The sequence below is a fragment of the Oncorhynchus clarkii genome, unplaced genomic scaffold (assembly GCF_045791955.1).
Source record: "Oncorhynchus clarkii lewisi isolate Uvic-CL-2024 unplaced genomic scaffold, UVic_Ocla_1.0 unplaced_contig_2974_pilon_pilon, whole genome shotgun sequence".
Taxonomy (NCBI): domain Eukaryota; kingdom Metazoa; phylum Chordata; class Actinopteri; order Salmoniformes; family Salmonidae; genus Oncorhynchus; species Oncorhynchus clarkii.
Window position 1 is genome coordinate 255,803 of NW_027257939.1, and position 14,198 is coordinate 270,000.

The 14,198-nt window shown below is 44.0% G+C and overlaps 1 protein-coding gene across 4 annotated transcripts in view; it reads right to left on the reverse strand.

Annotated features, from left to right (window-relative positions):
• LOC139394117 (attractin-like) overlaps positions 1-14,198 on the reverse strand; it is a 252,717-nt gene that overhangs the window by 137,189 nt on the left and 101,330 nt on the right. For all 4 annotated transcript variants that reach the window (XM_071142146.1, XM_071142145.1, XM_071142147.1 and 1 more), the window contains exons 18-21: positions 13,288-13,539; positions 12,935-13,072; positions 10,993-11,086; positions 6,889-6,941 (exon numbers count right to left, since the gene is read on the reverse strand). In XM_071142146.1, coding sequence (XP_070998247.1) covers positions 6,889-6,941; positions 10,993-11,086; positions 12,935-13,072; positions 13,288-13,539 — 537 coding nt within the window. The remainder of the gene's footprint in view (positions 1-6,888; positions 6,942-10,992; positions 11,087-12,934; positions 13,073-13,287; positions 13,540-14,198) is intronic.

The following is a 14,198-nucleotide window of genomic DNA, read 5'->3' on the forward strand; positions in this document are numbered from 1 at the left end:
TCGAGGCACAGGAGGTATCAGGAGGTATCAGGATAGGAGAAAACTGAGGACGGATCTACAACATTGTAGTTAATCCACAATACTAACCTAATTGACAGAGTGAAAAGGAAGCCTGTACAGAATACAAATATTCCAAAATATGCCTCCTGTTTGCATCAAGGCACTGAAGTAAAACTGTGGCAAAGCAATTCACTTTTTGTCCTGAATACAAAGTGTTATATTTGGGGCAAATCCAATACAACATATTACTGAGTACCACTCTCCATATTATCAGGCATAGTGACGGCTGCATCATGTTATGGGTATGCTTGTCATAGTTAAGGACGGGGGAGTTTTCAGGATAAAAATAAACAGAATGGAGCTAAGCACAGGTAAAATCCTAGAGGAAAACCTGGTTCAGTCTGATTTCCACCTGACACTGGGAGATACATTCACCTTTCAGCAGGACAGTAACCTAAAACACAAGGCCAGATATACACTGGAATGGTCTTGAGTGGACGAGTTGCAGTGTTTACTTAAATCAACTTGAAAATCTATGGCAAGCTGAGTGGTGCAGCGGTCTAATACACCACATCGCAGTGCTACTTCAGCCTGGGTTTCGATCCCGTGACCGGGAGTCCCAATGGGTGATTGGCCCAGCGTCGTCCGGGTTAGGGGAGGGTTTGGCCAGGGGGGGTCTGTATTTGGCTCATCACGCTCTAGCGACTCCTTGTGGCGGGCCGGGCGCCTGCAGGTTAACCTCGGTCATCAGTTGAGCGTTGTTTTTTCCGACATCATTGGCTGGCTTCTGGGTAAGTGGGCGGGTGTTCACCTCTCTAGGGGGCAGCATTCGGAATTTTTGATGAAAAGCATGCCCAAATTTAACGGCCTGTTACTCTGGCCCAGAGGATATGATATGCATATAACTGGTAGATTTGGATAGAAAACACTCTAAAAATAGTGTCTGTGAGTATAACATAACTGATTTAGCGAAAACCGGAGAAAAATCCATTCAGGAAGTAGTTTTTTTTTCTTTTTTTTTTTTTCTTTTTTTCTATTCAATGCCATTACAGTATCCATTGATATAGGCCTCCATTTGCAGTTCCTATGCCTTCCACTAGATGTCAACAGTCTTTAGAAATCATTTCAGGCTTGTATTCTTATAAATGAGGGAGTAAGACCAGTCTGAACGAGTGGACCCAAACGTGACGCAGAGTTTATTCAGGCGCATGTGCATTTCTTGTTTACCTTTTAAATTGACAACGTTATTGTCCGGTTGAAATATTATAGATCATTTAGGCTAAAAAAACAAATGAGGTAGAATATAAACATTGTTTTACATGTTTCTATTAACTTTACGGATACAATTAGGATTTTTTGTCTGATGGTTTTGAGTTTGAGCCTGTGGATTACTGAAGAAAACGCGCTAACAAAACTGAGGTTTTTGGATATAAAGAGACTTCATCGAACAAAAGGAACATTTATTGAGTAAATGAATGTCTTCTGGGTGCCACCATATGAAGATCATCAAGGTAAGGGATTCATTTTATCTCTATTTCTGAGTTTTGTAACGCTTCTGCTTGGCTGGTTACTGTTTGTAATAATTTGTCAACTGGGCTATGTTCTGGGCTAGGTATGTTCTGGGCTAGGTATGCTTTCGCCGAAAAGCATTTTATAAATATGACACTGTGGTTGGTTTAACAAGAAGTTCATCTTTAAACCTATGTAAAATATGTTTTGTTTTCTGAATTTGTATAATGAGCATTTCTGTAATTGAATTTGGCGCTCTGCAACCTCACTGGATGTTGGCCAGATGGGACGCTAGCGTCCCACATACCCTAGAGAGGTTAAGAAGCGCGGTTTGGCGGGTCATGTTTCGACTTTTGCCTCACCAGCCCGTTGGAGAGATGCAGTGAAGAGACAAGATCGAAATTGGGGAGGAAAAAGGGGTTAAAATATATTTAAACAAAAATTATAATAAAACAAAATCTATGGAAAGATCATAATGATCAACAACCAATTTGACAGAACTTGAATACTTTTTTAAAGATTAATTTGCAAATGTTGCAGAAAGCTCTCACAGACTCACCCAGAAAGACTCACAGATGTAATTGTTGCCAAAGGTTATTCTATAAGGAGTTCACTCGGGGTGTGAATACTTATGTAAATGAGATAGTTCTGGATTTATTTTTCAATAAATTGGCCAAAAAATCTATGTAATCCATTGTGAATTGAGGCTGTAACACAACAAAATGCGGAAGGCCCAAGGGCTATGAATACTTTCTGAAGGGCACTGTCTCTCTTCACTTTTACCCTTCCCTCTCGTCTACCCATCTCTCTCGTCTACCCATCCCCCTCGTCTACCCATCCCCCTCGTCTACCCATCTCTCTCGTCTACCCATCCCCCTCGTCTACCCATCCCCCTCGTCTACCCATCCCTCTCGTCTACCCATCCCCCTCGTCTACCCATCCCTCTCGTCTACCCATCTCTCTCGTCTACCCATCCCCCTCGTCTACCCTTCCCCCTCGTCTACCCTTCTCTCTCGTCTACCCATCCCCCTCGTCTACCCTTCCCCCTCGTCTACCCTTCTCTCTCGTCTACCCATCCCTCTCGTCTACCCTTCCCCCTCGTCTACCCTTCTCTCTCGTCTACCCATCCCCCTCGTCTACCCATCTCTCTCGTCTACCCTTCCCCCTCGTCTACCCTTCTCTCTCGTCTACCCATCCCCCTCGTCTACCCTTCTCTCTCGTCTACCCATCCCCCTCGTCTACCCATCCCCCTCGTCTACCCATCTCTCTCGTCTACCCTTCCCCCTCGTCTACCCTTCTCTCTCGTCTACCCATCCCCCTCGTCTACCCATCCCTCTCGTCTACCCTTCCCTCTCGTCTACCCTTCTCTCTCGTCTACCCTTCCCTCTCGTCTACCCATCTCTCGTCTACCCTTCTCTCTCGTCTACCCATCCCCCTCGTCTACCCATCTCTCTCGTCTACCCATCCCCCTCGTCTACCCATCCCTCTCGTCTACCCAAGTTACATGTGACCAAATCAGATGTGTGTGTTCAGACAGCAGTCATTTGCTGGCATGGTTACTCTAGTTGTCATAGTAATGACGGGTGTGTGAGCAGCAGTGTAGGCTGATTGGGGGTGGTGCTCGTGATTCCTTTCACTCAGAGGTTATGTAGCAAGCTAAGGTGACAACAATGGCTGCCATGGACGTTTCCCCAGTTGCATTGAATGTTCGAAATCATAGTGTAAGAACAATTTTAAAGCCAGAGGGACAATATAACTTTTAAAACGAGTCCTTTTTGGCTAGCCATAGCAGTCAACTATCTAGCTAGGTAGCTGTTAGCTTTCATAGCACATTGACTGATTTGTTAACAATTAACAAGCTAGTTAGCTACCACATGTTCTTGTCAAAACTGTCAACAGAATAGCTAGCAACAACAATATATGCCAAATAACCACGAGGGCAAATAAATCAGATTGGACTGTTCAGACACAAGTCACATGGTCAGGAATCAGATTGGACTGTTCAGACACAAGTCACATGGTCAGGAATCAGATTGGACTGTTCAGACACAAGTCACATGGTCAGGAATCAGATTGGACCGTTCAGACACAAGTCACATGGTCAGGAATCAGATTGGACTGTTCAGACACAAGTCACATGGTCAGGAATCAGATTGGACTGTTCAGACAAGTCACATGGTCAGGAATCAGATTGGACTGTTCAGACACAAGTCACATGGTCAGGAATCAGATTGGACTGTTCAGACACAAGTCACATGGTCAGGAATCAGATTGGACTGTTCAGACACAAGTCACATGGTCAGGAATCAGATTGGACTGTTCAGACACAAGTCACATGGTCAGGAATCAGATTGGACTGTTCAGACACAAGTCACATGGTCAGGAATCAGATTGGACTGTTCAGACACAAGTCACATGGTCAGGAATCAGATTGGACTGTTCAGACACAAGTCACATGGTCAGGAATCAGATTGGACTGTTCAGACACAAGTCACATGGTCAGGAATCAGATTGGACTGTTCAGACACAAGTCACATGGTCAGGAATCAGATTGGACCGTTCAGACACAAGTCACATGGTCAGGAATCAGATTGGACCGTTCAGACACAAGTCACATGGTCAGGAATCAGATTGGACTGTTCAGACACAAGTCACATGGTCAGGAATCAGATTGGACTGTTCAGACACAAGTCACATGGTCAGGAATCAGATTGGACTGTTCAGACACAAGTCACATGGTCAGGAATCAGATTGGACTGTTCAGACACAAGTCACATGGTCAGGAATCAGATTGGACTGTTCAGACACAAGTCACATGGTCAGGAATCAGATTGGACTGTTCAGACACAAGTCACATGGTCAGGAATCAGATTGGACTGTTCAGACACAAGTCACATGGTCAGGAATCAGATTGGACTGTTCAGACACAAGTCACATGGTCAGGAATCAGATTGGACTGTTCAGACACAAGTCACATGGTCAGGAATCAGATTGGACTGTTCAGACACAAGTCACATGGTCAGGAATCAGATTGGACTGTTCAGACACAAGTCACATGGTCAGGAATCAGATTGGACTGTTCAGACACAAGTCACATGGTCAGGAATCAGATTGGACTGTTCAGACACAAGTCACATGGTCAGGAATCAGATTGGACTGTTTAGACACAAGTCACATGGTCAGGAATCAGATTGGACTGTTCAGACACAAGTCACATGGTCAGGAATCAGATTGGACTGTTCAGACACAAGTCACATGGTCAGGAATCAGATTTGTATCTGATTTTTAACCACATACGGAGGTGGTTTGAAATGTGGCTTGAAATATCAGACGGCAATAAAAAAAAAAAGATGAATCAGATGTGCCAAAAAGATATGTGAACAAGGCTTAACAACTGTTAGATCCTAACAGGCCTCTACAGTAACTGCACTACCACTGAACTGAACAAAGACGGCATTCACGATGACAGTTAAAAAAAAAAAAAAAAACCTTCGCCTGAGACCCGAATGGCACCCTATCCTCTATTTTGTGCATTACTTCTAACCAGAGGGCACATAGGGCTCTGATCAAAAGTAGTGCACTATATAGGGGAAATGTGCCATTTAAGACTCAGCCTCAGTGCGGTGTTCTACTCTGAGAAGGACTCAGCCGAAGGACTCAGCCGAAGGACTCAGCCGAAGGACTCAGCCGAAGGACTCAGCCTCAGCGTGATGTTCTACTCTGAAGGACTCAGCGTGATGTTCTACTCTGAAGGACTCAGCCTGATGTTCTACTCTGAAGGACTCAGCCTGATGTTCTACTCTGAAGGACTCAGCCTGATGTTCTACTCTGAAGGACTCAGCGTGATGTTCTACTCTGAAGGACTCAGCGTGATGTTCTACTCTGAAGGAGTCAGCGTGATGTTCTACTCTGAAGGACTCAGCGTGATGTTCTACTCTGAAGGAGTCAGCGTGATGTTCTCTCTAGATATCCCTCTAGTGGTGTGGGGGCTGTGCTTTGGCAAAGTGGGTGGGGTTATATCCTTCCTGTTTGGCCCTGTCCGGGGGTGTCCTCGGATGGGGCCACAGTGTCTCCTGACCCCTCCTGTCTCAGCCTCCAGTATTTATGCTGCAGTAGTTTATGTGTCGGGGGGCTAGGGTCAGTTTGTTATATCTGGAGTACTTCTCCTGTCCTATTCGGTGTCCTGTGTGAATCTAAGTGTGTGTTCTCTAATTCTCTCCTTCTCTCTTTCTCTCTCTCGGAGGACCTGAGCCCTAGGACCATGCCCCAGGACTACCTGACATGATGACTCCTTGCAGTCCCCAGTCCACCTGACTGTGCTGCTGCTCCAGTTTCAACTGTTCTGCCTTATTATTATTTGACCATGCTGGTCATTTATGAACATTTGAACATCTTGACCATGTTCTGTTATAATCTCCACCCGGCACAGCCAGAAGAGGACTGGCCACCCCTCATAGCCTGGTTCCTCTCTAGGTTTCTTCCTAGGTTTTGGCCTTTCTAGGGAGTTTTTCCTAGCCACCGTGCTTCTACACCTGCATTGCTTGCTGTTTGGGGTTTTAGGCTGGGTTTCTGTACAGCACTTTGAGATATCAGCTGATGTACGAAGGGCTATATAAATGAATTTGATTTGATTTGATTTGATGTTCTACTCTGAAGGACTCAGCGTGATGTTCTACTCTGAAGGACTCAGCGTGATGTTCTACTCTGAAGGACTCAGCGTGATGTTCTACTCTGAAGGACTCAGTGTGATGTTCTACTCTGAAGGACTCAGCGTGATGTTCTACTCTGAAGGACTCAGCCTGATGTTCTACTCTGAAGGAGTCAGCGTGATGTTCTACTCTGAAGGAGTCAGCGTGATGTTCTACTCTGAAGGAGTCAGCGTGATGTTCTACTCTGAAGGAGTCAGCGTGATGTTCTACTCTGAAGGAGTCAGCGTGATGTTCTACTCTGAAGGACTCAGCGTGATGTTCTACTCTGAAGGACTCAGCGTGATGTTCTACTCTGAAGGACTCAACGTGATGTTCTACTCTGAAGGACTCAGCCTGATGTTCTACTCTGAAGGACTCAGCCTGATGTTCTACTCTGAAGGACTCAGCGTGATGTTCTACTCTGAAGGACTCAGCGTGATGTTCTACTCTGAAGGACTCAGCCTGATGTTCTACTCTGAAGGAGTCAGCGTGATGTTCTACTCTGAAGGAGTCAGCGTGATGTTCTACTCTGAAGGAGTCAGCGTGATGTTCTACTCTGAAGGAGTCAGCGTGATGTTCTACTCTGAAGGACTCAGCGTGATGTTCTACTCTGAAGGACTCAACGTGATGTTCTACTCTGAAGGACTCAGCCTGATGTTCTACTCTGAATGTAGACTAGAGTTCCACTTACAGTAACACGTTCCTTTCAGAGGGTTTCCTTGGTAACGGTTCTCCACCTCACACCTGAGAGAAAAGAGAGGATGAAGTGAGAGAAAAGAGAACGAAAGGAGGTTGGAGACAACATGGACAGCAACTCTACCTAAACAGGGCAACCATGCAGGGCTCTACAGTACAAACATATGTACCTAAATATTTGGATGTGCAACCTGGATGCACTGTGCTCCTACATTTCCTTGTGTGAGAATACAAACATGCTCCTTGTAAAGAAATTCAGCGTGGAGCCCTGTTTTACAGATGACAGCAGTCTGAACTGTAGAATATGTAATATGTATTAACTATGTAGTGGACTGTAGTGTACTGTAGTGTAGTGGACTGTAGTGTACTGTAGTGTAGTGGACTGTAGTGGACTGTAGTGTACTGTACTGTAGTGGACTGTAGTGTACTGTAGTGTAGTGGACTGGACTGTACTGTACTGTAGTGGACTGTAGTGGACTGTAGTGGACTGGACTGTACTGTAGTGGACTGGACTGTACTGGACTGTAGTGGACTGTAGTGTACTGTAGTGTACTGTAGTGTACTGTAGTGTAGTGGACTGGACTGTACTGTAGTGGACTGTAGTGGACTGTAGTGGACTGGACTGTACTGTAGTGGACTGTAGTGGACTGTAGTGTAGTGGACTGGACTGTACTGTAGTGGACTGTAGTGGACTGTAGTGTAGTGGACTGTAGTGGACTGTACTGGACTGGACTGTAGTGGACTGTAGTGGACTGTAGTGTACTGTAGTGTAGTGGACTGGACTGTACTGTAGTGGACTGTAGTGGACTGTAGTGGACTGTAGTGTACTGTAGTGTAGTGGACTGGACTGTACTGTAGTGGACTGTAGTGGACTGTAGTGTACTGTAGTGTAGTGGACTGGACTGTACTGTACTGTACTGTAGTGGACTGGACTGTACTGTACTGTAGTGGACTGGACTGTACTGTACTGTAGTGGACTGGACTGTACTGTACTGTAGTGGACTGTAGTGGACTGTAGTGGACTGTAGTGTACTGTAGTGTAGTGGACTGGACTGTACTGTACTGTAGTGGACTGGACTGTACTGTACTGTAGTGGACTGGACTGTACTGTACTGTAGTGGACTGTAGTGGACTGTAGTGGACTGTAGTGTACTGTAGTGTAGTGGACTGGACTGTACTGTAGTGGACTGTAGTGGACTGTAGTGTACTGTAGTGTAGTGGACTGGACTGTACTGTACTGTAGTGGACTGGACTGTACTGTACTGTAGTGGACTGGACTGTACTGTACTGGACTGGACTGTACTGTACTGTAGTGGACTGTAGTGGACTGTAGTGGACTGTAGTGTAGTGGACTGGACTGTACTGTACTGTAGTGGACTGGACTGTACTGTACTGTAGTGGACTGGACTGTACTGTAGTGGACTGTAGTGGACAGTAGTGTACTGTAGTGTAGTGGACTGGACTGTACTGTACTGTAGTGGACTGGACTGTACTGTACTGTAGTGTACTGTAGTGTACTGTACTGTACTGTAGTGGACTGTAGTGTACTGTAGTGTAGTGGACTGTAGTGTACTGTAGTGTAGTGGACTGGACTGTACTGTACTGTAGTGGACTGTAGTGGACTGTACTGTAGTGTAGTGGACTGGACTGTACTGTACTGTAGTGGACTGGACTGTACTGGACTGTAGTGGACTGTAGTGGACTGTAGTGTACTGTAGTGTAGTGGACTGGACTGTACTGTACTGTAGTGGACTGGACTGTACTGTACTGTAGTGTACTGTAGTGTACTGTACTGTAGTGGACTGTAGTGTACTGTAGTGTAGTGGACTGTAGTGGACTGTAGTGTACTGTAGTGTAGTGGACTGGACTGTACTGTACTGTAGTGGACTGTAGTGTACTGTAGTGTACTGTAGTGTAGTGGACTGGACTGTACTGTACTGGACTGTAGTGTACTGTACTGTACTGTAGTGGACTGTAGTGTAGTGTAGTGGACTGGACTGTACTGTACTGGACTGTAGTGGACTGTACTGTACTGGACTGTAGTGTAGTGTAGTGGACTGGACTGTACTGTAGTGTAGTGGACTGTAGTGTAGTGTAGTGGACTGGACTGTACTGTACTGGACTGTAGTGGACTGTACTGTACTGGACTGTAGTGGACTGTACTGTACTGTACTATAGTGTAGTGGACTGTAGTGTAGTGTAGTGGACTGTAGTGGACTGTAGTGGACTGTGGTGGACTGTAGTAGACTATAGTGGACTGTAGTGGACTGTAGTGGACTGTAGTGTAGTGTAGTGGACTGGACTGTACTGTAGTGTACTGTAGTGTAGTGTACTGTACTGTAGTGTACTGTAGTGTAGTGTACTGTACTGTAGTGGACTGTAGTGTAGTGAACTGTAGTGGACTGTAGTGGACTGTACTGTAGACTATAGTGGACTATAGTAGACTGTAGTGTAGTGGACTGTAGTAAACTGTAGTGGACTATAGTAGACTGTGGTGGACTGTAGTGGACTGTAGTGGACTGTACTGAACTGTAGTGGACTATAGTAGACTGTAGTGTAGTGGACTGTACTGAACTGTAGTGGACTATAGTAGACTGTAGTGTAGTGGACTGTAGTGGACTGTGGTGGACTGTAGTGGACTATAGTGGACTGTGGTGGACTGTGCTGTACTGTAGTGGACTGTACTGTAGTGTACTGTAGTGGACTGTAGTGCAGTGGACTGTAGTGTAGTGGACTGTAGTGGACTGTAGTGTACTGTAGTGTAGTGGACTGTAGTGGACTGTAGTGTAGTGGACTGTAGTGGACTGTGGTGGACTGTAGTGGACTGTAGTGTAGTGGACTGTAGTGGACTGTGGTGGACTGTAGTGGACTGTAGTGTACTGTACTGTAGTGTACTGTAGTGGACTGTAGTGTAGTGGACTGTAGTGTACTGTACTGTAGTGGACTGTAGTGTACTGTAGTGTAGTGGACTGTAGTGGACTGTAGTGTAGTGGACTGTAGTGGACTGTGGTGGACTGTAGTGGACTGTAGTGTACTGTACTGTAGTGTACTGTAGTGGACTGTAGTGTAGTGGACTGTAGTGTACTGTACTGTAGTGGACTGTAGTGTACTGTAGTGTAGTGGACTGTAGTGGACTGTAGTGTAGTGGACTGTAGTGGACTGTACTGGACTGTAGTGTACTGTAGTGTACTGTAGTGTACTGTAGTGGACTGTAGTGGACTGTGGTGGACTGTAGTGTACTGTAGTGGACTGTGGTGGACTGTAGTGTAGTGGACTGTAGTGGACTGTAGTGTAGTGGACTGTAGTGGACTGTACTGGACTGTAGTGTACTGTAGTGTACTGTAGTGGACTGTAGTGGACTGTAGTGGACTGTGGTGGACTGTAGTGTACTGTAGTGTAGTGGACTGTAGTGGACTGTAGTGGACTGTGGTGGACTGTGGTGGACTGTAGTGGACTGTAGTGGACTGTAGTGGACTGTGGTGGACTGTAGTGTACTGTAGTGTAGTGGACTGTAGTGGACTGTGGTGGACTGTGGTGGACTGTGGTGGACTGTAGTGTAGTGGACTGTAGTGGAGTGGACTGTAGTGGACTGTGGTGGACTGTGGTGGACTGTGGTGGACTGTTGTTTAGTGGACTGTAGTGTAGTGGACTGTACTGTACTGTACTGTAGTGGACTGTAGTGTAGTGGACTGTAGTGTACTGTAGTGGACTGTAGTGGACTGTAGTGTACTGTAGGGGACTGTAGTGTACTGTAGGGGACTGTAGTGGACTGTACTGTAGTGGACTGTAGGGGACTGTAGGGGACTGTAGTGGACTGTAGTGGACTGTAGGGGACTGTAGGGGACTGTAGTGGACTGTAGTGGACTGGACTGTAGTGTACTGTAGGGGACTGTAGTGGACTGTAGGGGACTGTAGTGTACTGTAGTGTACTGTAGGGGACTGTAGTGTACTGTACTGTACTTACAGGTGACAACGGTCTGTATGTATGTACTAAGTGTGTAACATCTACTGTAGTGTGTAATATCTACTGTAGTGTGTAATATCTACTGTAGTGTGTAATATCTACTGTAGTGTGTAATATCTACTGTAGTGTACTTACAGGTGACAGCGGTCTCCTTTGATGCCCTTGGTGGTGCAGAAACACTTCCCGTTGTTAGTGTTACACACACCGGCATGGCCATTACACTTACACGCTGCAATACAACATTATCACATTAACATATATCAACATTATCACATTAATATAACTGACACGCTGCAATACAACATTATCACATTAATATATCAACATTATCACATCAATAAATCAACATTATCACATCGATAAATCAACATTATCACATTAATATATAAACATTATCACATTAATATAACTGACATGCTGCAATACAACATTATCACATTAATATATCAACATTATCACATCAATAAATCAACATTGTCACATTAATATATCAACATTATCACATGAATATAACTGACACGCTGCAATACAACATTAGCACATTAATATATCAACATTATCACATTAACACAACATTATCACATTAATATATCGACATTATGACATTAATATAACTGACACGCTGCAATACAACATTATCACATTGATCTATCAACATTATCACATTAATATTTTTTTTTTTTTTTTTTTTTTTATTTTACCTTTATTTAACCAGGCAAGTCAGTTAAGAACAAATTCTTATTTTCAATGACGGCCTAGGAACAGTGGGTTAACTGCCTGTTCAGGGGCAGAACGACAGATTTGTACCTTGTCAGCTCGGGGGTTTGAACTCGCAACCTTCCGGTTACTAGTCCAACGCTCTAACCACTAGGCTACCCTGCCGCCCCGCACATTAACATATCAACATTATCACATGAATATATCAGCATTATAACATTAATATAACTGACACGCTGCAATACAACATTATCACATTAATATATCAACATTAGCACATTAATATATCAACATTATCACATTAATATAACTGACACGCTGCAATACAACATTATCACATTAATATATCAACATTACCACATTAATATATCAACATTACCACATTAATATATCAACATTATCACATTAATATAACTGACACGCTGCAATACAACATTATCACATTAATATAACTGACACGCTGCAGTACAACATTATCACATTAATAACTGACACGCTGCAATACAACATTAGCACATTAATATAACTGACACGCTGCAATACAACATTATCACATTAATATATCAACATTATCGCATTAACACAACATTAACACATGAATATATCAACAATATCACATTAATATATCAACATTATCACATGAATATATCAACAATATCACATTAATACAACATTATTACATTAATATATCAACATTATCACATTAATATAACAACATTATCACATTAATATAACAACATTATCACATTAATATCAACATTATCACAGTAATATTTCAACATTATCACATTAACACAACATTATCACATTAATATAGCAACATTATCACAGTAATATACCATCATTATCACATCAATATAACATTATCACATTAACACAACATTATCACATTAATATAACTGACACGCTGCAATACAACATTATCACATTAATATAACTGACACGCAGCAATATCACATTACTATATCAACATTATCACAATAATATTTCAACATTATCACATTAACACAACATTATCACAGTAATATACCATCATTATCACATTAATATAACATTATCACATTAACACAACATTATCACATTAACACAACATTATCACATTAACACAACATTATCACAGTAATACAACATTATCACAGTAATATATGAACATTATCACATTAATACAACATTATCACAGTAATATAACAATCATAGGTCATTATAGAACACACACTGGAAAAGGTGCACAATCACATTCATATAGGTCTAAACTGGAATATAATGCATTTCTTTCACTCCATGTAGTCCCAGTGAGGTGGTGAGGTACCCCCAACAACACCTGAACTCACACCCCCCCCCCCCCCCCCCGGTGACTCACGTTGGCAGCTGCCCCCGTTGGTGGGGTCTCCATAGTAACCAGAGATGCAGCTCTCACAGTGGCGTCCTGTTGTCAGGTCCTCACACTTCTCACATACACTGTGATTCACACACTGACTGTGGCCGTTACACTGGCATGCTGGAGAGAGAGAGAGAGATGTTTTAATGTGTGTGTGTGCGTGTGTGTGTGTGTGTGTGCGTGGTGTGCGTGTGTATGTGTGTGTGCGTGTGTGTGTGCGTGGTGTGTGTGTGTGTGTGTATGTGTGTGTGCGTGGTGTGTGTGTGGTGTGTGTGTGTGTATGTGTGTGTGCGTGGTGTGCGTGTGTGTGTGTGTGTGTGTGCGTGCGTGCGTACCTGGACAGAGTATAAAGCTCCAGTTGTACTTGGTGTCGTAAGGACACATGCTGATGTTGAGAGCCGGCTGGGAGGCGGGACTAGACGCTGGACCAGGCAGGGTGGAGGGGGCGGGGACAGCGGTCTGGAACGGCCCCCGATAGGACCCCTCGATGCACTGGCCACGCCCAGTATTACTGGGGTCTGTACACCAGCCACAGCCCGGCTGCTCCAGACACTGGCCACACGTTCTATACCCAGAACAGTTCTCAGCTAGGAGAGAGAGAGGAGAGAAAGCATTAAACCCTATGAAACTGAACCCAGAGCAGTTTTAGCTAACACAGAAGAGAACTAGTCAATTACAATGTGATTTTCTGGATTTTTTTTTCTAATTTTGTCTGTCATAGTTGAAGTGTACCTATGGTGAAAATTACAGGCCTCTCTCATCTTTTTAAGTGGGAGAACTTGCACAATTGGTGGCTGACTAAATACTTTTTTGCCCAAATGTATGTCATTGAACCAATTGCACTTTATGGCAGCGAGGTGTGGGGTCCACTTGCAAAACAAGATTTCATCAAATGGGACAAACACCCCATTGAAACCCTGCATGCAGAGTTCTGTAAGATTCTACTACACGTCGAGAGGAAAACTACAAACAATGCATGCAGGGCAGAATTAGGCCAATATCCACTAATAATAAAAAGACAGATACAGACAGAGACAGACAGAGACAGAGAGACAGAGAGAGACAGAGAGAGGTCTTACATGGACAGCTGTTCATAGTGTACCACTCCATCAGAGAGAGACAGAGACAGAGACAGAGAGACAGAGAGAGACAGACAGAGAGAGACAGACAGAGAGACAGACAGAGAGACAGACAGAGAGACAGACAGAGACAGGTCTTACGTGGACAGCTGTTGATAGTGTACCAC